The sequence below is a fragment of the Spea bombifrons genome, chromosome 5 (assembly GCF_027358695.1).
Source record: "Spea bombifrons isolate aSpeBom1 chromosome 5, aSpeBom1.2.pri, whole genome shotgun sequence".
In the NCBI taxonomy this organism is placed as follows: domain Eukaryota; kingdom Metazoa; phylum Chordata; class Amphibia; order Anura; family Pelobatidae; genus Spea; species Spea bombifrons.
The window spans coordinates 74719978-74741221 of NC_071091.1; the positions used below are offsets into that span (position 1 = coordinate 74719978).

General features: G+C 41.1%; 1 protein-coding gene across 5 annotated transcripts in view; it reads left to right on the top strand.

Annotated features, from left to right (window-relative positions):
• Positions 1-2179: 2179 nt before the first annotated feature.
• The window catches only part of SPIRE1 (spire type actin nucleation factor 1), a 62025-nt gene continuing 42960 nt past the window's right edge, over positions 2180-21244 (top strand). For all 5 annotated transcript variants that reach the window (XM_053466187.1, XM_053466189.1, XM_053466190.1 and 2 more), the window contains exons 1-2: positions 2180-2645; positions 12154-12188. In XM_053466187.1, the coding sequence (XP_053322162.1) occupies positions 2309-2645; positions 12154-12188 (372 nt within the window). In that variant the 5' untranslated portion in view covers positions 2180-2308. The remainder of the gene's footprint in view (positions 2646-12153; positions 12189-21244) is intronic.

Here is a 21244-nt window from a genome sequence, read left to right on the forward strand (position 1 = left end):
ATGACTGCTCCCCGGTGCACAAAGCAAGGTCCATAAAGACATGGTTGGATGAGTTTGGTGTGGAAGAACTTGACCTGCCGCACAGAGCCCTGACCTCAACCCCATCCAACACCTTTGGGATGAACTGGAATGGAGATTGCAAGTCGGTTCTTCTCACCCAACATCAGTGCCTGACGTCACAAATACTCTACTGGGTGAATGGGCTAAAAATCTTGTGGAAAGCCTTCCTAGAAGAGTGGAAGCTGTTATAGCTGTAAAGGGGGAGCCAACTACATATTAATGTCTATGTATTTAGAATGCAATGCAATCGAGGTCCCTGTTGGGGTAATGGTCAGGTGTCCCAATACTTTTGTCCCTATAGTGTGTGTGTGTCTGCATGTATATTATATATAATTGTCTTAAAGGAGGTTACAGCTATACAACAAATATATCCATTAAGAATTGAGAGCCTTATGATGTAGACAATTTTAATCCTGCTGGTATTTACCTTTTTATCTTATACTGCAGGTAGGCTGGATTGTCATTTAGTTGGAATTCTAGGGGCAGTTTAGCGTGCACGACAGCCTTCATAAAGGAGGATGCATATTAAAGTACTCTGCTTTCTTCCAAAACCAAAAAAAACACTTAAAGTAGAAGCTGCAGCTCTCCCCTACAGTGTTTAGCGGTTGTTTTTCTATGCTTTCTCTTACTCTTTAATCTCTTCTCCCCCTTATCTGCTCCACGGTCTAAATTCCGCACCTCCAATCCCTAAACTTTCCGAGTCACACCAACGTTGACGTGCGGAACCCCTTCTCCTGCCCCTCTATCCCCTCATTCTACCAGCATTGAACTTATAGCAATTTCTGATTTTATTTGTATTTTCTTGTCCTGGATTCCGTTGTAGGGTTTCATATTACCCCTCTCCCTTGTCCCACAACTTATACTTTGATCCTCCTCTTGTTAGCTGTGCTTCCTCCCCTTCAGTTGCCTTCATTTGTTCTGAAAAACGAAAAAAAAAAACATGTTTGAGACATTTCTGCGTGGGTACATCCCCACGTGCAATCTAGTAGGCATTACTTATTGTGGGTAGAGTATCTTATGTATTGTTTATTTGCCTTTGTTTTATAGGAGGAATTGCTCTAAACCCTAGAAACCGGATTACTTGGCTCTGGGCTTTAATATCAGGGTGTGGATGAGTCGGTTGTGTGTGTATTAACTAGGACCTCGCTAAGCCTTGAACTTTTAATGCATTATGAATCTTCAATGTGATTCAAAACTTTGGAATGGGCAAAAAGGGGACACTGTGGCTGCATATATATATATATAATAAAAATCCACTCTGGGGCAAATCATCAGAAGTGGTCTTTGGAGAGTTGGCTAGAAAAAAATGTCCAAACTATATAGATTTTGTTGGAGTCGTAGTGAAATTTACTAATTCCATTTGTGGATTGTCCAAGACATGAGATCGCAGGTCATTAGACTAAACATCACTCGGCGAATTGTTTTTATGGGTGAACTCCATTGGTGAGAAATGGAGGGATATGTGCCTGACATGAACTGGCCATGACTTTGTTACGCTTATAAAGCAGAATAACTTAAAATGTAGTCAAAATATTAAAGGTATTGATTGATCTCAGACTTGCCAGTTTCTGATTAAGTGATGCAGGGAGGATGAGGACCATCCAAAAACCCTGAGGTTGCGATATGTTGGTCCCATTGCATGTTGGCTTCCATCCTATGTGTGTTGTACTCAATCTGTTTGGTAAGGAAGGTTCATGTAGAATACAGATGGATCCCATGATGATCCAGACCCGGTAACGGTTCACCAAATATGCTAAAGGTTTGTGTCAGCATATCACCTGCAAATCCTGAAGGCAGAGCCGCCTTTAGTGTACAAACATGGAGGGACTTCAACGACCATCGCCAGATGTTATTACCCAGCCCCATAAAAGTCTAGAACCCCAAAATGAACCAGGCCAAGGACACTCCTGAAATCAGACATCGTGTTTCCCAGTTCGTACATAGACTATAAAAAGAGCCCATTCTCATTGGAACGCCGGTCACTGGTTGTTCTAAAGCCCTTCTGACAGCGGACTGTGAAGGCATTAGCCTCTCCTACAAGCTGACGTCACTAACTGCCTTCTCCCACACCGAGAATGCGGCGGGCTGGGCGTTGCGAGGCTGTGTGACGTCACGGAGCTGGGGTTCCAGGCTTGGCCGCCTCCTGGTGATGTTGTTGCTGCCGCATTCCCCGCACTGGAGCCGCGGGAGGATGGTCACCGGGATGCCCAGCACATCGCAGTGAGCGCGGCTTGCTCCGGAGCCGGTAATGGCTGAATCATCTCCAGCAGCTCTTCAGAAGCACAGCCTGGGCGCCGGATCCGGTGGGGAAGCTGCCGCTGGTTGCCGGGGGAGCGGGATTACTGCGCTGGCCACGGCGGGAGCAGCAGGAGGGGACGGGCTGGACGGGGAGTCCTTATCCTTACAGGAGATACTGGAGTTATATAAGCAGCCCATCAACGAGGAGCAGGCATGGGCTGTGTGTTACCAGTGCTGCGGCTGCCTGCTGGAAGGCAAGGGGACCGGGGGCAAGCGGGGCAAAATAGCCGGGGCATGTGAGATCCGCATCCGGAAAGATGGAGCTGTCACCACCAACTGGGGGGCAGGTAAGCACGATCACAACAATGCATGCCCCCCATCTCTCTGTACCCTCCCCCATGTCTCTGTATCCCCATCACGAGCCTGTATCCCCTCCGTGGATCCCGTCACCGCGCACACGTCTCTGCTCCATCTGTCACAAAACATAAACAAGCTGTGGCCCAGCGCGACTGCCCTTCCAATCATCCGCCTATGGGTGATGGGGATTGGAGTCCACCATCATCTGCCAGGGGCTTTAGGTTGGAAAAGACATTGTGTGGCTGAAACCCGTGTATTGCAAGGCACCGCGCATACCGCCGATCACAGTTAGGCCCTAACAAGCTTTAATTATTACTCCTGGAAGATAATGAATCGATAAACGATCTCTTAAATGGCATGACAGAGTGTGCGGCTATTACTCTTATCGCAGGCGTGTTGTTAGTAAATGGGTTTTGTATTGCTGTCACCCCAGGGATAAATGATTGTTTGGTGAGATGGTCATCTCGTGCCCCGCGCTGTAACCAGCCATCTCACATTGTTCCTCTACATCCACAACCCCCCAGTAATGATCTTGAAGTCCACCTCTGCTCTAGTCACACCCCCTCCTCAGCCAATCACATGACGCCTCTCGGTGTGGCATTGATCAGCTTGCCCACATGACATCTAAAGGGTTAAGTCTTAAACGTGTGGGAACCCTTTCTTTTCACCCCGAAAACCCCCCAAGTCACACCTGAAAGCGTCACCTTGCCAAATACCTTCGTAACTTCCTTGTGTGACACCTTCTGTGAACGAGGAAATCCAGCAGAGCCCACGAGCTAGAACAATGCCAGATGAATCTAGAACCGATGAATCAGAAACATCTTTTAAATCTAGAGCGCGGCTGACTCACTTTTATCTGTTGTAACCTGTCATTACGTGAGCTGTGATGATGACTTTAATATTTTATACGCAGCTTTATTTATATCAATTCCGCGTTTCTGCGCATTGTCCGTTTGTTTCAGTATTTTTTTTTAGTATTAAAAAATCAACAACCCACATATTTCTGCGACCTTCACAGAGATTGCTAGTAATTACTGCCGTGTACCTGCTTACTACGTGTTTCCATTCATTATGCTGTTTGACAGATGACTGTTGGTTTAAAGGGTGGTGCGTGTGAGAAAGTGAGTGTGTGAGAGAGAGTGTGTGCAGCGTCATCTGTATTCAACGCACCTTTGGCACTCTGGGGGTTGTGTAGAAACGTTTATCATGGTGCAAAGTGTAAAAGTGGTGCAATCTCCATAGTGTCTAATGAAAAGGTTTTGTTGATCGCTCCACTTTTAGCCATTAATGCACAGGGAGAAAGGGATCAATAATAGTGTAAATAATAAGAAATGTTTTTACGCAAAGCTATTCAGAGCATTTCCTTTCTGGAACTCCAAGGTTTGAACGCTTAGTTGTTGCTCAGTCCTGTAATGTGATGTCTTGGTCGATAATCGAGGCATTAAAGGAGTTCATAATCCGTTATTGCAGCGCTACAGAATATGATGGCGCTATGTAAAAGAGTAGATAATTATTATTATTTTATGGCTGGTTATTTGGAAGCTTTTCTAATGACATGGGGTGTTGGGATATTGGTGTGATTAGGGTATGTGCTATTTGAGCGAGGTTTATGTACTCCATAAGGTGCCTGCCCCGCTACGCTGCTGTTTGTTTATTTGGACTGTATCGGTGGATTGGTGCTTGTGACACTCGCTTTGACCGAGTTAAAAACATCTTCTTTTGCCCTCTTCTGCTTATCAGTAACTACTTGGATCACAGGAACATGCTCTTCAAACAGTCATCACTTATTATACTGTTTAACCCAACATTTATCACATTCATTCCTACGCTGCAGCTCTGTACAGCAGAACTGGGCAAATCTATCAGAGAGACCGATGCAGCTATCAGGCTCCAATGTCAGCAGAAAATGCATTTTCTGAAGAAAGCGAGGTGAACGGGGAATGCGGATACAAGAAAAAAAGACAAGATTCCCCTGACAGGCAGAGAACAGATCCAATGAATTGATGTCATTTTACAATAACCACAGCACACCCTGATTGATTAAGCTCCTTGGTGTGATGCGATGTTATGCGGTGTATCTGCAGAATGCTTCCCCGTGCAAATCTTCTGTTTGATCTGGATGTTGGAGCTTTATGGCATTTGGTGTTATTGTATACCATTTTATTTGAGTTATTTGTATGAAAGTATTTCTAGCAGATGTCATTCCAAATGTTTAGATAAATCGGCTAAAGAATTCACCAGTATACAGTTCCTATGATGGTTACATTTTTATATCAAAATAGATACATTTTTGATGCTGTAGGACAATGTCTTTTGGAACCAAAGTAAATACAGTGATTCGTTAGGTTGACCTCTCATAGTCATACTTAGATTGTAAGCTCTATGGGGCAAAGACCTTGTTTCCCAGTAATTTCTGTATGACTGCTGTTATTACGGTATATCACCCCTTTATTATGCTGTGAACTTTAATGCATATTTTTTTATATAAAATACATTTAATTAGAATCACCAGTGCCATATAAATGATGCTGTTAAAGCTTGTAAAGTGTTTGTTAGCTTCGCCTGTCTGTACAGTAAAGAGTTGAGTGGAACAGTCACCAGTGACCATATAATACAACTATAACACATGAAGGTATCGCGTGTCATCATTTCACTTTGTCTATGTGATAAATAGTATACAGCAGACATCTTGATACATGGTGTTCACCAAATTCCTGCTTGAGGTCCGGTTGGTGGTAGTAGAACCATGTTGCCGTAGGCCCGGATATCGATGGTTTCATATTTTGTGTTTTTATTGTTAATATCAGCTGTTTTTAGTAAAGGCTACGTAATGCTATGTACAATGTAGTTTGTTTGCAGCAGCCTTTGCAGGGTTAAAAATAAATGTTAATTTTCTGGGCCGTTGCACATATTTCCTTGTACAGGAGGCAGAGTGTTTTGGTAACACTGCGGCATTTAAGACTCTTATTTATTTTGGAATCAGCAGATACTGGAGTCTTTTTTTTCTTCTAGGCATTGGACAATGGGACGTTTTGTACATTGACTGAGAAGGACGTTGCCAGGAGGGGAATTGTAAGGGGGCATGGGGGCTTTGTGCGATGACTGGTGGTGGGGAGGGGGATATGTGTAGCCAGTAAATACACCGACCGCAAGGGTGGAAGCCTCAAAAGCAATGCCACCTCCTATGGTACAACATGATGTGCATTCCAAGTATTGCTTTCAAAGCACGAGTTCAGGGGAACGTTTTGGGTAAACAGAAGGTTCTCTATTCGGTAAAAGATGGATCTACTTACATTGATTAGAGCGGTGAAGCCACGTTGGGTTATATGTAACATGTATCATCATACCTTATCTTGAGGGATCACGACGGGGCTTTAGAGAGAAATTCTGGAACGAAAGTTGTGAAAGAGGACTTATCACTATAGTAACCAGGGAAATGTCCCTGCTGACTGGCCCATTTGATTAGTTACCCACCATTGTTGGGTTCTTGGTTTACTGAGTAGAAGGCACAGAGAAGATTCTTATTTTGATTAAATGTGTCTATTATTTACAGCTCAAAGACAATAAAGATAAGAGAGATACATTTTGGAATTTCCTTTCATCCTAGAGACCTCTTGAATGCAACCCCACCCTGGTTGTTTTACTGGCAGTCTTTCGTGCCCAGTCCTTAGGACTGTCATATCCCAGCACTCTTTAGGATACTGTCGCGGGGTGACAAATTGGCCAGTTGTGGAAAGTGGAGATCTCCCTTGTAACTGACCCATTGAGCAAAGTAACTCACAACAACTGGATTCCATTTCTTCTTCTGTTGGGTTAAAATATGCAAGTATTGATTCATTGCTAACACTCAGCAGGCATCATCAATGACATGATAGGTTGCAAGTCATCACACGCATGATGTGCATGTGTGATGTCATCAGAGGCATCTGGTCCATACACTGTGACCACCATGTGGGATGTCTACCTAAGTGCGTGATTACCTTTGTGAATATATATGCTGGTCATCAGTATATAAAATGCATATGTGTCTTGGGGAAAAATGGCTGATGTGGCCACCTTAGGTCAGTAACTTGAGACTAAAACTGCCTGGAAACTAGTATAAAGAATGTTTAATTGCATTCTCTGCGGTCAACCTGGGATATCCAAAAATTGTGTCCAGTAGCCTTCCTGAGTTAGTCATACTTGGGAACTCTTTGGGTTTGACCCAGAATCTTCAGGTCAGCTTCTTCTTTCTTCAGCCAGGGGAGCTGAGTATTGCCACGGCTGCTACACACGTACTTCCACCCCACCCCCCAACTGAAGGCTGCATGGAGTAGCCCCACCACTTCATTTAGCTCCAGGTTGTGTTTCTTGGGAAGATCCCAAGATTGTACTCTTATGTGGTACCTCAGCCATCAGTGGTAGAACGTGGTTTAAAGGAACACATTGATCTATTGCTCCCCATAAATAAGCAGTTAACACAATGTTAGGCACTGGTCAAAGCCAGCAGTATACAGCCTTGGTACTGGTCCCCACAGTGTATATTAAGGCTGGTTGCCCTTGTGCTGCAGAGCTTAGTAGTCCTTTAGCAGCCAAAAAGGACGGCTAAAGCTTTGTTTTTATTTCAAACTTATTTCAAACAAGATGCTTTTTCCCTTAAGAGAGAACTGTGTTTATAAAAATAGCACTTTGCATCTCAAATGTCATTATCGCCAGGTTATCTTTATTAGGCTAATGAACTCCGCATCTTCAGTGTCTTCCCTGCATTGTCCGGCACAACAGAGAGGCAACAGATCATATGTTAGTAACCAATCTCCGTGCCGTTCTGTATCCGACCGCCTCAAAGCTGGCATTTTGGAACATTTTTTATTCGGTTATCACATCTAGTAAGGTTTATGCTTACAGTGATGGAGTCTGAAAAACGCCAAGCACATAGATAAGATCCATCTCATTATCTTCTCTGTCACAGAGCTGGCTGGAGTAGCTTATCTGTTCACGTCTCATTTTGAGAATATATGAGATTGTGAAATTCGGTTCCGCTGGCTGTCTCTTCTAAGCAACGTTTGCATTGGGCTGTAAATGTTCTCTTTGTTAACGAATTGACAAATTCAATCAGATGTCAGAACGGGCTTGGAAGGCCACGTTTTGCCAGCCATATTCCTTTCTTGCCAATGACAATCTTTTATGTACTTATTCAATTGAACAATACGGTGCTTACATTTAGCATTACCCCAGCAATATTGGTAGAATATATTTTTTCTCCAAATTATGCAAGCTTTCTCCCGGAAGGTAGTGATCTATTGGGTTTAAAGGTGCCGTTCCACTTAGACAAAAACACTTATTGCTGTCTCTAGTATGTTAAGCAAAAAACCTTATGGATCTGACATGGCACTCTTTTCTTTAATTGCATAAAAGCCATACAAAACCCTTTAAGCACCCTTTTAGTTTCTATGACAACCAGTTGTACCTGCTTTTGTGTCACATGACAATTAACTGTTCCTGGTGAAATTATGAATGAACAAAACTTAATCCCGTTAATGGATTATTTCATGCAGAGCTAGGAACGCTGTTTCTAATGCTGCATGTAGTTACAAAAGTCAGCAAAGTAAAAAGGGTTAAAGGGTACATTTATAAGAAGCTAGGACCATGATTACAATGACATGGAACTTGTGTGGATGACTCTGAATACATTTCGATTTGTCCCCCAGCCTCCGAAACTGCATTTCTATACGCATATATTAGCATATAAGTGTCTGCAGATTGTTGTCACCGCTGTGGGATTAAGATATACATAATGCAGAAAGCACGGAGACGCTTAAGCATACTAGGCGGTGTTTCTTGGCTGAATCCTTGCACTCATATCATTTCTTGGGTTATGTGTACTTGACGACAGAAATAGTATGAATGTGCATGACCAGAGGGCATAATATGCCTGTCGATGTGATTAAGATCTAAATAGCTTAATGCTTCGTCTCCTGTGTCAAGATGTACTAATTAAACATTTGCTGATAGTTAAATATTAGCAAGCCTCATGGCAGCCGTCTCTGTTTTCTCTGTGAGAATGAGCCGTTTTCTCTATTATCCTGGTGTCTCTCCACAAGTGAGAATCCTGGACCTGTATCGTCCATATCACGTCGGTCTATGCTTTGCCGGTTAATAACGTGATGCTCATTGACTGTATCTCTGTTGACGGTTGTTATTGGCAGCAGGCAATACACTTTGTTTGCCATTGAGTATAATATTGCTCACACGGTGATGTGGTCTTTTCCCGTGTCCTGCTGTACAGCTAGAAGTGACAGAAGGTGAAGTGGTCAGCTCTGGTACCATTGTTGCCCAAGAATCAGGGCACTTGGTGCATATAAATGGTAACACAATCCATATTCTTATTGGAAAAGTAAGTCTGTCTGTCTGTTGTACGGTCCGTTCGGCACTCAGTATCTCAAGAACCCCACTGTGGAAACCTTTTGTGTATAATAATTGTACATTTCCATAATGGGTGTGACTGTACTTGGTGTTCTGAAACAACCGCCTGTTCCTATCAGACGCAGGTAACGCAGTAATGCAGTATGTGAACCTGTTTACTGTCATGTGGAATTTACACTAACATTTTCTTAAATACCAGTTATTTTAACAGGTTTGACGAGTGTCTTGGCACAACCCAAAAAGCCCCATTGCACTGTGCTTTACTGGAGTTTTTAAGTCTATAGCTGCCATTTAGCTGCCATTGTGCATTCACCTGAACCACTTTAATACTCTTTGGCCTTTAAAGTGTTGGAATAAATTCTGTATGTTGATAACACATAAAAATCTGTGTGTAAAAAAAGAATAATAAAATTGGCAGCAATAGGTAAAATGCATTTTATATGTTATAGGTTGTGGGCTCTACAACTACAGACCCCCAAGGAATTGCCCAATATGTCCCCATACCCCTTCGCATGACTTTTGAAACCATCACAAGTCCTATTGGGTACCAGTATTATCCAAGACATGTCAATAGCTGGGTTTTATATTACATATGGATTGCTAGGAACAGAACAGCTCAAGGGAAATCATAAGAATTTAATCATTTAATTGGATACAAATCATAAATACACAAAATAGCTACAACTAGAGAGGTTTTTTGCTGTTTTGTGCAATCCAAACATGGAATTGAGGGACAGTTATTGACACATGAAGTCAATTTCTCCACTAATCTAACATTTAAAAAAAAAATCCGATTATTTGGAGATCCAGTCCCATACCACCAATGGGTATGGATAAACACATTTAAGAACCCCTTATATAGTTAATGTTAGCTGCAGATGTCAGGAACTTACCGGGAAATTGGCCAACACAAGTATAGGCAATATTTTGCTTACTTCAGAGTTCAGTAATGTCATTCTTAATTGACAGTAGCTTTCCACCTGTATCTTATAAAACAGAACCGAGAAGCTATTATAACTTATCACACACAGATATCACAGAGCATAACATCTACATTTTCTAACGTGGAATTTATTTTACGAAAAATATATGGGCTTGATATGTTCATCCTGTTATTTTGCATGTTAATATTTTTATAGTCCTTGATTGGTTGATTAGCTGGTATTTACTCTTTTTGCTATAACTTCATATATCATGCACAGCTGGCCTTGTATTATTTGGTTAGCAGAGTTGATTTTTATGAAAACTCTTTAGAGACCTTGTAATGGTGTGTATTCCTTGAAGAAAGGGTTAACTGCGTTCAAGAGTGTAAACAGGGGCACTCAGTAGGTATATCGCTGCGGTGCTTTGTTGACCATACGATAAGGTCCACACATGGTCAAGAACATGTGGTCATTGTCTATTCGAAGATCTTATTTCAAAAATGTGGGCATTAATATGGAATTAAGCTTTGCATTTGCTACTGAAACGACCCCCATTCTTATGAGTAGATATCCACTACATATTGGAGCATTGCTGTTGGCTTAAACAGCAAAATTACCAGTGAGGTTGAATAATGATGTTGAGTGCGATTATGCCTGGCTCGTGTTCTGTGTTCCAGATTATGCCAAAGGTATCCAATGCCATTGAGATCAGTGATCAGTGCATAAAAGTTGGCTTTTTAAACAGTGTGGACCTCAACCAACCACTTCTGTGAGGACCTTCCATTGTGCAGGAGAACATTTCCTCTGTCACCAAATTGCCACTATGTAGCCAGACAGGTAGCATTCTCCTAGAATCTGCCAAACCCAGTGTCCTCCTTTAGAATGGCAGATGGTGCATCCATCCAAGCTTTACATCACCCTAACCTTGTCTCACGTGTGTGTGTGTGTCTGCTCAAAGAAACCCAGTTCTTGTACTGGTTTACTGTTTCTTGTGACCTACCACTTTGCAGCTCATCTGTTGTGTCCAGAAATTTCTATTTCACAGAAACATCACTTAAAGGTGTGCTAGCTGGGAAGTTGGCATCTAATGACAATATCACATTGAAACTGAGCTCTACAGTATAGGTCATTCTACTGTTTGTCTATGGAAATTACATGGCTGTGTGCTTTATCTCATGAATTAGAAGGATGTATCCATTACTTTTGGCTGTGACGTATTCAATAGAGATGCATTTTGCCGCATTGAAGTTACCAGTGCATCTCTATTGTGTTTTCTGAGAACCGCAAATTTAATTTTCAACCAAATCTTTCTTTTCCTTGGGTGCCATATGGTTGGTTTGTTTCTGGAGCATTTTGTAATCTGTAAAGCAGGTCAATGTAAACCATTTTCCTGGATCTCTACACATATCCACAATATAACACGAGTAGAATCCTTTTGGAAATTGTTCAGTGACATCAAGTATGATTGAATTAAGATGGATCATTAAACACACACGAATATTGATTGCCAAACTAAATAGCGATACATATATGTAGCAGCCATTTAATGTCCATTTTCTTTACTCCACTTAAGCCTGTCTTGAATGGTCGGACATATTAATGTGGACAGTGTCAATAAAGTTTTTCAAAAGCCAAGACACTGTACAGGCCTTGGTCATCTCTACCCAATACGTGCGGCCCATTAGCTTATTAAACCAAATATTCTTTGTGAGATAAGCAGATTCACGCATTTAATTCCTTTTATTATTATTTTTTTTGCTTTATTTAGTGCTTTTACATGTGAAAATGCTTATAGCGACAGATAACCTGTTGTACTCTAGCATTGGGTATAGTTGCCCTTTTGCAGTACCTTCCATGCTGTTATGAACACTGTCTGATCTGAGCAATATCTGGTAATATTTCTATATGGTTCCTAAGTGAGAATGGCCGTTCCCTTCCAGTGGGGTGCTTTGAATGGGTTAGATAGCTTATTCACTAAAGCAGAATTGTAGTTTCATTTAACTATTCACTATGCATTATGAAGGGCCAAAACCAAACAAGGTGAACCTGCAAGAAGGAGCTGACCCCTTGTTATACTATAATGAAAAGTGATATATACAGGGTATCTGTAACTTATGGTATTATTCAATTGTCTAATTCAGCCAAAATTTAATTTATATTTTGTCTCTTACAGGTGGCTCAAGTGAGTCTAGATGCACAGAAACAGAGGTACGTCTCTATATAACAGTCATGTTTATGGCTCTTTGCTTAGAATGTTGGGGCAGAATGTATTGTTCAAATGTAACCTTTTAAGTACCAGGGGAGTATGCAATTTATAATATTCATTAGCCCCAAAGTACTTGTAGGGTTAATAGATCACCCTATCATAAAAGCCCTTTATCATTTTGAAAAAATATTTTGCTTTATTTAGATTTCACATTATTTATTTATTTATTATATATTTATTTTCTTTAAATCATCTGCTGTTTTGATTCTCCCCGGAAATGAGTGTCATGTTCGCCGAGCACATTAAAGAAGCTGACTACAGATGTTTGTGGATCACAATTAAATACGCTTTACAATGAAAATACTAAATGTTATTATTTCTGTGACGTTTATTGTGGGTAGCTTATGTTACCTGATAGAAACTGAAACAAAGTATAAAGATAGCATTTGTGTTCCCATTGTATAGCACCTTGGCATGTTAGCATTAAAGCAATGATTTAAACGTTCAGATAAAATGAATGCTGTTTAAACGTACCATGCAAATGGGCAGTGATTTTTTTTTTTATTTTTTTTTTTCCTGCGGGTGGAAATGTATATGATTCTAGGTTGTATGGGAATGATTTCTTAATAACTGATTGAGGATACAGAAGGTTTATAAGTGAGTAGCTATATCTCCAATTTCCCGACAATGCATTCTGTCTATAAAGAATTTATTATAGAAGTCTACCGCTGTCAAGACGTTGAACCCTTCTACCACTCTATTGACAGCTACAGCAAAAAGGGTTAGTTATGACTCCCCTTATTGTAAGGAACAATACATACCCACAGGCATGGCCTTAAAACCAAATAGGTCAGAGTCTTAAACATATGACTGTTGATATTAAGCTTTGATGGCCAATTATTGGTACTCCACAAGGTAAATGATTGATTCATTCATTCGGTAATTGGTTCCTGTCTCTGGGCAGGTAGATTATCTTGTGTCCCATGGATTCATGTTTGATAAGAACTCCAGATTTGAATTTGATGCACCATGCTGCACACCTTGTAATTGAGAGGTCGATGAGGACTTGCGTTCTCTAGTCTCCCTGCGGCCTCTCACGCTCCTCTGTCTTATATTAACCAGGAGTGATTAAAAGTCACCTAGAGCATGTCACCTTCTGGGAATGGACAAAGTTAAATACCTAACTAGACTCGCAACACCGAGATAGGAGAAGTAAGCAAATGTTCATTAGCTCAACTGTTTACTTATACAGTTTGTTTGAAGTTTTCAGTCCAGCGGCAGTATTTCTGCTCTGTCTATTTATAGAGTTTGCTGCACTTGTAAATGGCAGTTGTGATTATAACACATCAATGCGGAGATGCAATGCATATACCCTATACTGATGCCAACCGTAGTCTATAGGATGCTGCTAGCTCCACAGAACCCAGCTGCCAGTAAATCAGTAGACTAGGGAGTGCTGTCCTAGTGCTTGTACATATGAGCGTGGGCTGGTGGTGTTGCTCCTACTCAAACCCTCCGGACTCTCCACCGAGAGCGTGGCTGTGATTTGCAGAATTGTAGAAGTCTGATATTTTTGGCACATGTCATTACAGCACTTCCTCACGTGCTTTTGTAAGGTGACGTCTCCTCTGCGGCATTATTGTCTTGGGTGTTTGTCGCTGCTGCAGTTTACCTCTACGGTTCCTGGCTTTTACCTTGTGACATTTTCCACTTTCACTTTCCCACGGCCTCCTGCCATCTGGTAACACTTGTATTAAATTGCTGTAATTGTGTCACGTGTGCACAGCTCACTCAAAGACATCTCAACCTCTTAAAACATCCTGCTTTAAACCCGTAATCCCAATTTGAACTAAAGTGAGCTAATCCCAGAAGAATTTTTTTTTAAATTTAATCTGTTGTAATAAGCAGTGAGAACAGTGAACCACTTACTTCAAAAGTATTTTATTTCCTCTACTCCTCCTTAGGTTGAGTCTTATGGTACATCTCAACCATACATTGGCTGGGTATAAATGACAAAGTGCCTGTATGCATTCTGTAGTAGCATTATACTATTTAAATTAATATATGACTAGGATTCTACAATGCATGTTTTGCACAGGTACATTATAACACTGAAACCAGGTAAATATTTCTCAGTCAATGACAAACAACCACTCTTTTAGTGACAGTTTTCTGCATCTTTTTGCCACCAATATAGCCTGCTTTATTAAAGTGACACTAAACTTTTTTCTTATACAAAAAAACCCAATCATTTAGCACACTTAGACGTATATTAAGGTTTGCTCTGTTGTACCCTTAAGAGTTTAAGAGGAGAAAAAAACCACATCCTTAACTGATACTCATCTCTACCTTTGTTCTCTTCCCTGGAGAAGCCGGTCTCCAATGGTGCAGGAGCCGTCTGGGGCCACAACTTTTTGTGAAATCCGACAGAGATTTGTTAATAAATAATAACAACAAAAATAATATAATTTCTATGGTGTGATAGTTTCTTCCCGTCACCCTGCAGGTCTATGCATATATCAGTTTGTCAATTTTACTAATTGCTGTTTCATAGGACAAGAATTGTGTGTGTTGCATATAATCTCATTGAAATGAAAGCAATAATCTAATAATCCCAGTTATCCTTGGGTTTACAGAGGAAAGCCTCGTTACTTTAGATGAAAAGCCACAATTTTGAAATTGCTTGTTTGCATTATGCCAGATCTTATCGTATAGCCTTTCATTTGCTTGCGTTGCTGTGTTCTGGCATGTACCCTTGCAGCATTTTTACGCACTCCTCCTCTCATAATTATATACTTTCTCTATGTACTTTAAGAGTCCATTTAGTAACTTTAGATGAGCATACAGAGCTGTAAGAAAGTATTTGCACTCTTCATGATTTGTCACACTTAAATGTTTCAGATCATCCAACTAATTTTAATAAAAGACAGACAATATGAGCAAACGAAAAATGCAGTTGAATGATGATCACATATATAGAAGGAAAATAAGGTTATCCAAACCCAAGTAATTGCCCCTTCATTACTAAACCAACCAATTAACCAAATGCAATTGAATTTCACCAGTCACACCCAGGAATGATTACTGCCAGCCCTGTTGATTCTAAAAATCTGTTAAGTAGAACCCTGTCTTGGAAAATGAAGTAGGCTAAAAGGTCTCAAAAGCAGCTCATGATGAGGCAATCTAAAGAAATTCATTAACAGATGAGAAACACAGTCACTGACACTGATCAGTCTGGAAGGGATTACAATGTAAATGATCTGGGCCCACCCTGTCCAGATGGCCCACCCTCCAAACCTCCAGGATTTTCTCTTCTACCAATGTGTTTTTAGTGGCACAGATCCAGCAGACAAGCGGTTTGGATGCACCCCCTCCATTACCAGGGATTTTCCACCTTCATTACCAGACACTACACACACATAATCACATTCGCACACACAGTGTCTCTTGATTGGCTGAGACCACCTTCACCCTAGCGAGGGCTCCTCTTCCAGCCCTCTCTAATTAGTGATCCCCTAGCAGGCTCCCCAGTACAGCCGGGCCCCTTACAACTGTAATGGTTCAAACCTCCGATGGCGGCCTTGTGGCCAGGCTACCAAAAATTCCCCCAAGAATGCATCGACGACTCACCAAGGAGGTCACAAAGGAACCCGAACCAACATGTAAAGAACTGTAGGCCTCAGCTGTCTCATATAAAATGTAAAATAATGCACTTGGAATGCAAAAATCCCAAAGCAGAATATAGCAGTGAGGACACTGTTCTGTCAGTGACAACGGAGGGATGTAGGAGTAATTATTTCTGAAGACTTAAGGTAAGCAGACAATAAGGCTTAGACATTATGTAAGGAAGTTCTACTTTAGGGAATAGTAGACAAATGGAACAGTGTACCAGCAGAAGGGTGGAGGCTAACACATTGAGGCAATTTACACATGCAGGGGAAAAACCTAAAGCTATCCTAACTATGGGACTTGACCAAGGACTCATAGCATTTTGAATCCCTTACATCAGGAAAAATGAGCAGACTAGATGGGGCGAATGGTTCTTATCTTCTGTCAAATTCAATGTTTCTAAGAAAGCATAGCTATGCACAGTTAATTTACATTGACATAGTGAACTGATGTTCAACTCTCCAGCTGTCAGCATGGCACCGCCAAAGGAAAGTAACGAGAGGATCCGTGTGCATTAGTGTAGAATGCCGGCGGCTGTAAGAATCCTAATGATTTCTAAGGAACTCACTAAACCTCCATGTATAAAGAGTGGCTCCGAGCGATTGTTTTGTGTTAGCTGTTTGCACCCTACTAGATGTTGGCCCTCTCTGTAGAAGCGTTGATTATCCATTTACTTGAATTAACTTGAAAAACTTTAAAGGTTATGTGGATGTCATAGCAAGTCTTTAAAAGGTGAGGCTTAAAGGCTTAGGAGAATGGCCACTGCAGGTCTGTGTTGAAGCGTTAGTTTTACTAACCTGACTTTGATCATTGGACCCTTTGAGAAGCAGTATGCAGGGATAGATATTTGAATTTTCATGTAGTATCTGTCTATAGCTAGTGAATGTGTCCATTCAGCATAGGCCTTTCATGCTAAAGATGGATTTTTATTGCAGCTGCAAACAGCATGATGAGTGCAGTGAGGCTGTTAATGTCACGGATGGAGGAATCGGTTTATGGAACTACGAATGACTCTAAGCATGATCATAATCAGGCTCTGTGATCCATGGTGTGCCGCTGCAGGAGTCTTATGGGTTTTGCAGTCGATGCTGAAATAAGATATGGGGTACTGGAGGAAATAAACGTTTGTCTGTAAGGGACAGATCTTAAATATATTAATAGACATGCAGCATGTTGCTTTTACTACCACGGAGTCTCCCCTCATCAATTTCCTCTGAAATGGTTATGTTTGAGCTTTACCTTCATACCCTGGGCAGTGTTGGACCTATGTTCAGTAGTCTATTCGTTTTACGTGTTAACTAAGTAACTACAAATAGGAATTGTAGAGGTACAAGAACATTTTAGGGTTGGTGTATTGCTTTAGGTGCCGGGCATCATGAGGGGCTTAATGATGTAACATGTAAGGGAATGTCCTCATCCCCACCTTCACCACAATCTTGTGGATTACTTTTTTTTCCCTCAAACTATGCTGATCAGATGGCCAAAAGAATATTAACTTTTAGAAGTGGATTGTTTTCCTCTTTTGGCTCCCATTCGTGTGGCCCAGCCCGATCTTTAAAATGTGGTAACAATGCAGTTACATGGTGACCTTGAGGAACTGCCAGAGAAAAGCAAATATATAGAAAGAAAGCTGTGTACAACTAGTCCTGGAGAAGCTCGGGTTGTGTGAACGGTGTAATCACAAGGTAGCTGCTTTATAATGGCAGGATGAATATACACAGTTGGGGAAGGTGGGAAGTGGCTGATAAGCAGGCATTAGTATGTGGAATGCTATACTGCTCGTGCCGATGTCCTGTATGCTGGGGAGAAGACTACGTGGACTTTTAGTCACTAGTAACATCACTTCTTTTGTAACCCTTTTGCTTTAAAGCTTATGGGCAGCCATTGTGCCCATAATCTACCTTGGCAACACATGGTCCCTTTAGATCACTCTTGTCTGGCTGGCTACTTTTACCTTGACTGAGTAGATCTATTACAGGAATGATATACCCTGTCTGATACTATATCTCACAAGCTAAGCATTGTGTTAGACCCACAATGTGTAGTTTAGTAGCAGGTCAGTACTAATATAACAGTACAACCTTTTATTAGGTAGCACAAGAGTCTACAGTTTCTCCTCACTAATAGCCAGTAATCTAGTCACAGAAGACTACTTTTTGGCAGAAACATTGCTCTGATAGCTGCTAATAGAGTCTCAGTCTCCTAGGATGTGTGCTTGTTACGAGCTGGGCAGATTTTATACAGGTCTGTGACAGCACAGAAGTTCAGGCTTTGAGCTTGTTTATAGATTTTAATTCTAGACATTCATCATTGACCTGTCTGATTTGCAACCATAGATCATATATTTCTTGGGTTGTCTTTTGTCTTTATTCTGTGTGTTGATGAAGGGCACACGATAATTGATGCTGTTACCCCATTACAAGAGTGATTGTGATGTCATTTGGAGACGTCTGTGTCATGTTTTTATCCTGGATTTTAATAGCAACACTAACACTGCTCCACTGCTAGTAGAATGTATGTCTACAGCTTCTGTAGTGGGTGGATTGATTCATATGCAATGTATTTGGAGAGGATAGCTATTCTTTTTGCCTTCATTTGTCATCATTGCATTCATCTTAATTTTTAAAATGAAAGGATTTTGACTGGTATCCCAATCCAGAAACATAAGAACTATGTTTTTACCTTGTATGACACCTATCATTAATTGAGTGATAGCTGCCTCATTTCAGATATTACAATTCTCCCAACACCGAATACAAAGGATTTGCCGTCATCTCTTCTAAAGTTATTTACCGGTTGGATATCGATTTAATTTCACTCTTCCAAAGAGCTCCTTGTCCCCTTCCTACGTCCGCTTAGATCTTAGGTCTGCCGGGAGAGTTTCTCATAACTTAAACCTTTTTTGAACTTTGTCTGAAATGGTCAGCTCGTACAGTCTTATGATTTTGAAAGCTCTTTTTTCTGTCTTGGCCAAGTATGTCTAGTTTACAGCCAGGGAAGGGCTCCAGTATTTTCATTGATGAGAATTATTACAATGCAACTTTCAGCCCCCAGACGTTTGGTCACACAGAATATAGAAGTGCTATTAAACACAGTCTGGACATAGCCTCACCGACTGTAATTGCCTCATTGATAAATATCTATGTATAGAGCCATTTAAGAAGAGACATAAGCAATGTGATCTCATTCATGAGTTATATTCACAAGTACATGCTACAAATCACCGAGTTGCCTGCAATAAAAAGATGAAGCCATAGTTTTTATGAGAAAATGCAGACAATTTCATGATCAAAGGATATAGATATTCTGTAGGTAGTCCGGTGAATAGTTTGTAGGATAAATCAGCAAAGACTAAGTGATCTCAATAGCTTGGAGGACAGAGAGAAAACCATTTAAATACATAAAATGTTTTTATGGAGTACAGGGGGGAGGTTCCAAAGGATGAGAGAAATGTTTGAAGAAGAGGTCATAATCTAAAACTAAAGGTTCGGAGGCTTAAATGTAATGTAAGGAAGATTTACTTTACTGTGAGGGTGGTAGATAAGAGTAACTGCCTCCTAGCAGGAGTGGTAGAGATTAATGCAATGAGGGAATTTAAATGTGGGGTAGGCATAAAGCTAATCTGAATCCAAGTCGAAATGAACGACTGATTAAGGTCTGAATCTTTACATTAAGAAAAACCGGAAGACTAGATTGGCTGAATATTTTTTATGTGCCGTCAGATTATGTTTCTATGGTCCCATAGAAAGATCGATGGCATCCTTGGCCAGTTCTACCCTTATGTTATCCTTTCAATGTAAAACACAAAGTCTTGTGCATCTTTCCTGCAGCCAACAGGCAGTAGAATAACTAGCTATATTGCAGCATTCTAGTAAAAAAAAAAAAAAGACCCCCCAAAAATGACAGAAGTAAGCTGTGGGATATTCCTTTCTCTAATAGGTAAGGTAAGTAGGTAAGGGTGGTTTGTATGCCTTGGTGTCCCTGTAAATGTTAAAGATCTAAAGATAATGTGAATACCTGGGAGCATCCAGGCTCCGGCTACCTCGGAATCCAGGCAATCCCACTGGAAGCTGCCGTTTGTTTGGTAGGCAGTGGGCCGTGCTACCCAGTTTGTGTTTTTTCTGATTCCTGTAGCATTTGTGGCTTGTTTGCCACGGCTGGTATCACATGTTTTGTTTACAGGACAAACACACATTCTGCCAATTTATGTTAGGGAATGTGTAATCATGCTAATTATTACAAGATCTATTTAATGGGGATAATGTGGCTTAATTTGCTGCTAATTAAGCAGTTTTAATACCTTTCATACTTTGATCTTTTTTTTTAATGCTTTCACTAAGCTAGAGCCCACCGAATACAATCTATTAACTTAACTCCTGGCCTGTTATTTAGGGTCCTATTACCGTATTTGCTCGATTATAAGACGACCCTGATTATAAGACGACCCCCCAAAATCTGAATATTAACTTAGGAAAAAAAGAAAAAGCCTGAATATAAGACGACCCTAAAGGAAAAAAGTTTTACCAGTAAATGTTAATTCATGTAAACTATTTTTTTTAATAAAAGCTATGATTGAGAAAAATATATTTTTTTTGTTTTTATTTCTTGTATTTTCCAACCTGTCCCCCAGTTACGCACATCTGCCCCCAGGCTTGCCACACCAATATGGCACTGTGGCCCATGATATGCCTTTTAACCCTCTATATGCCACTGTGCCCCATGGTATGCCTTTTGACCCCCTATGTGCCACTCTGCCTCCAGAAATGCCTTATACCCCTATATCCCATTCTGGCATTTAGGGGGTTAAAATGCATATTATGGGGCAGAGTGGCATATAGGGAGGTATAAGGCATTCCAGGAGGCAGAGTGGCATTAAGGGAGTTAAAAGGCATTATATAGAGCACTCTGCCTCCAGAAATGCCTTATACCCCTATATGCCACTCTGGCATTTAGGGGGTTAAAAGGCATATTATGGGGCAGAGTGGCATATAGGGAGGTATAAGGCATTTCAGGAGGCAGAGTGCACTATTAAATGCCCCCTTAACGCCACTCTGCCTCCTGAAATGCCTTATACCTCCCTATATGCCACTCTGCCCCATAATATGCCTTTTAACCCCCTAAGTGCCAGAGTGGCATATAGGGGTGTAAGGCATTCCAGAAATGCCCTACACACACACACACACACACACACACACACACACACACACACACACACACACACACACACACACACACACACACACACTTACCGGTGCTTCCAATTTCCTGCTGTATTGCCGGGGCAGCGGGTTGACGTCTCATTCCGCGGCAGCCGGAAGGAGGTGGAGTTGGCAGCGGGGGTTTGTATGCGTCCGTCGCAAATACCTTCCCCGGCTGTCAGAGATCAGGA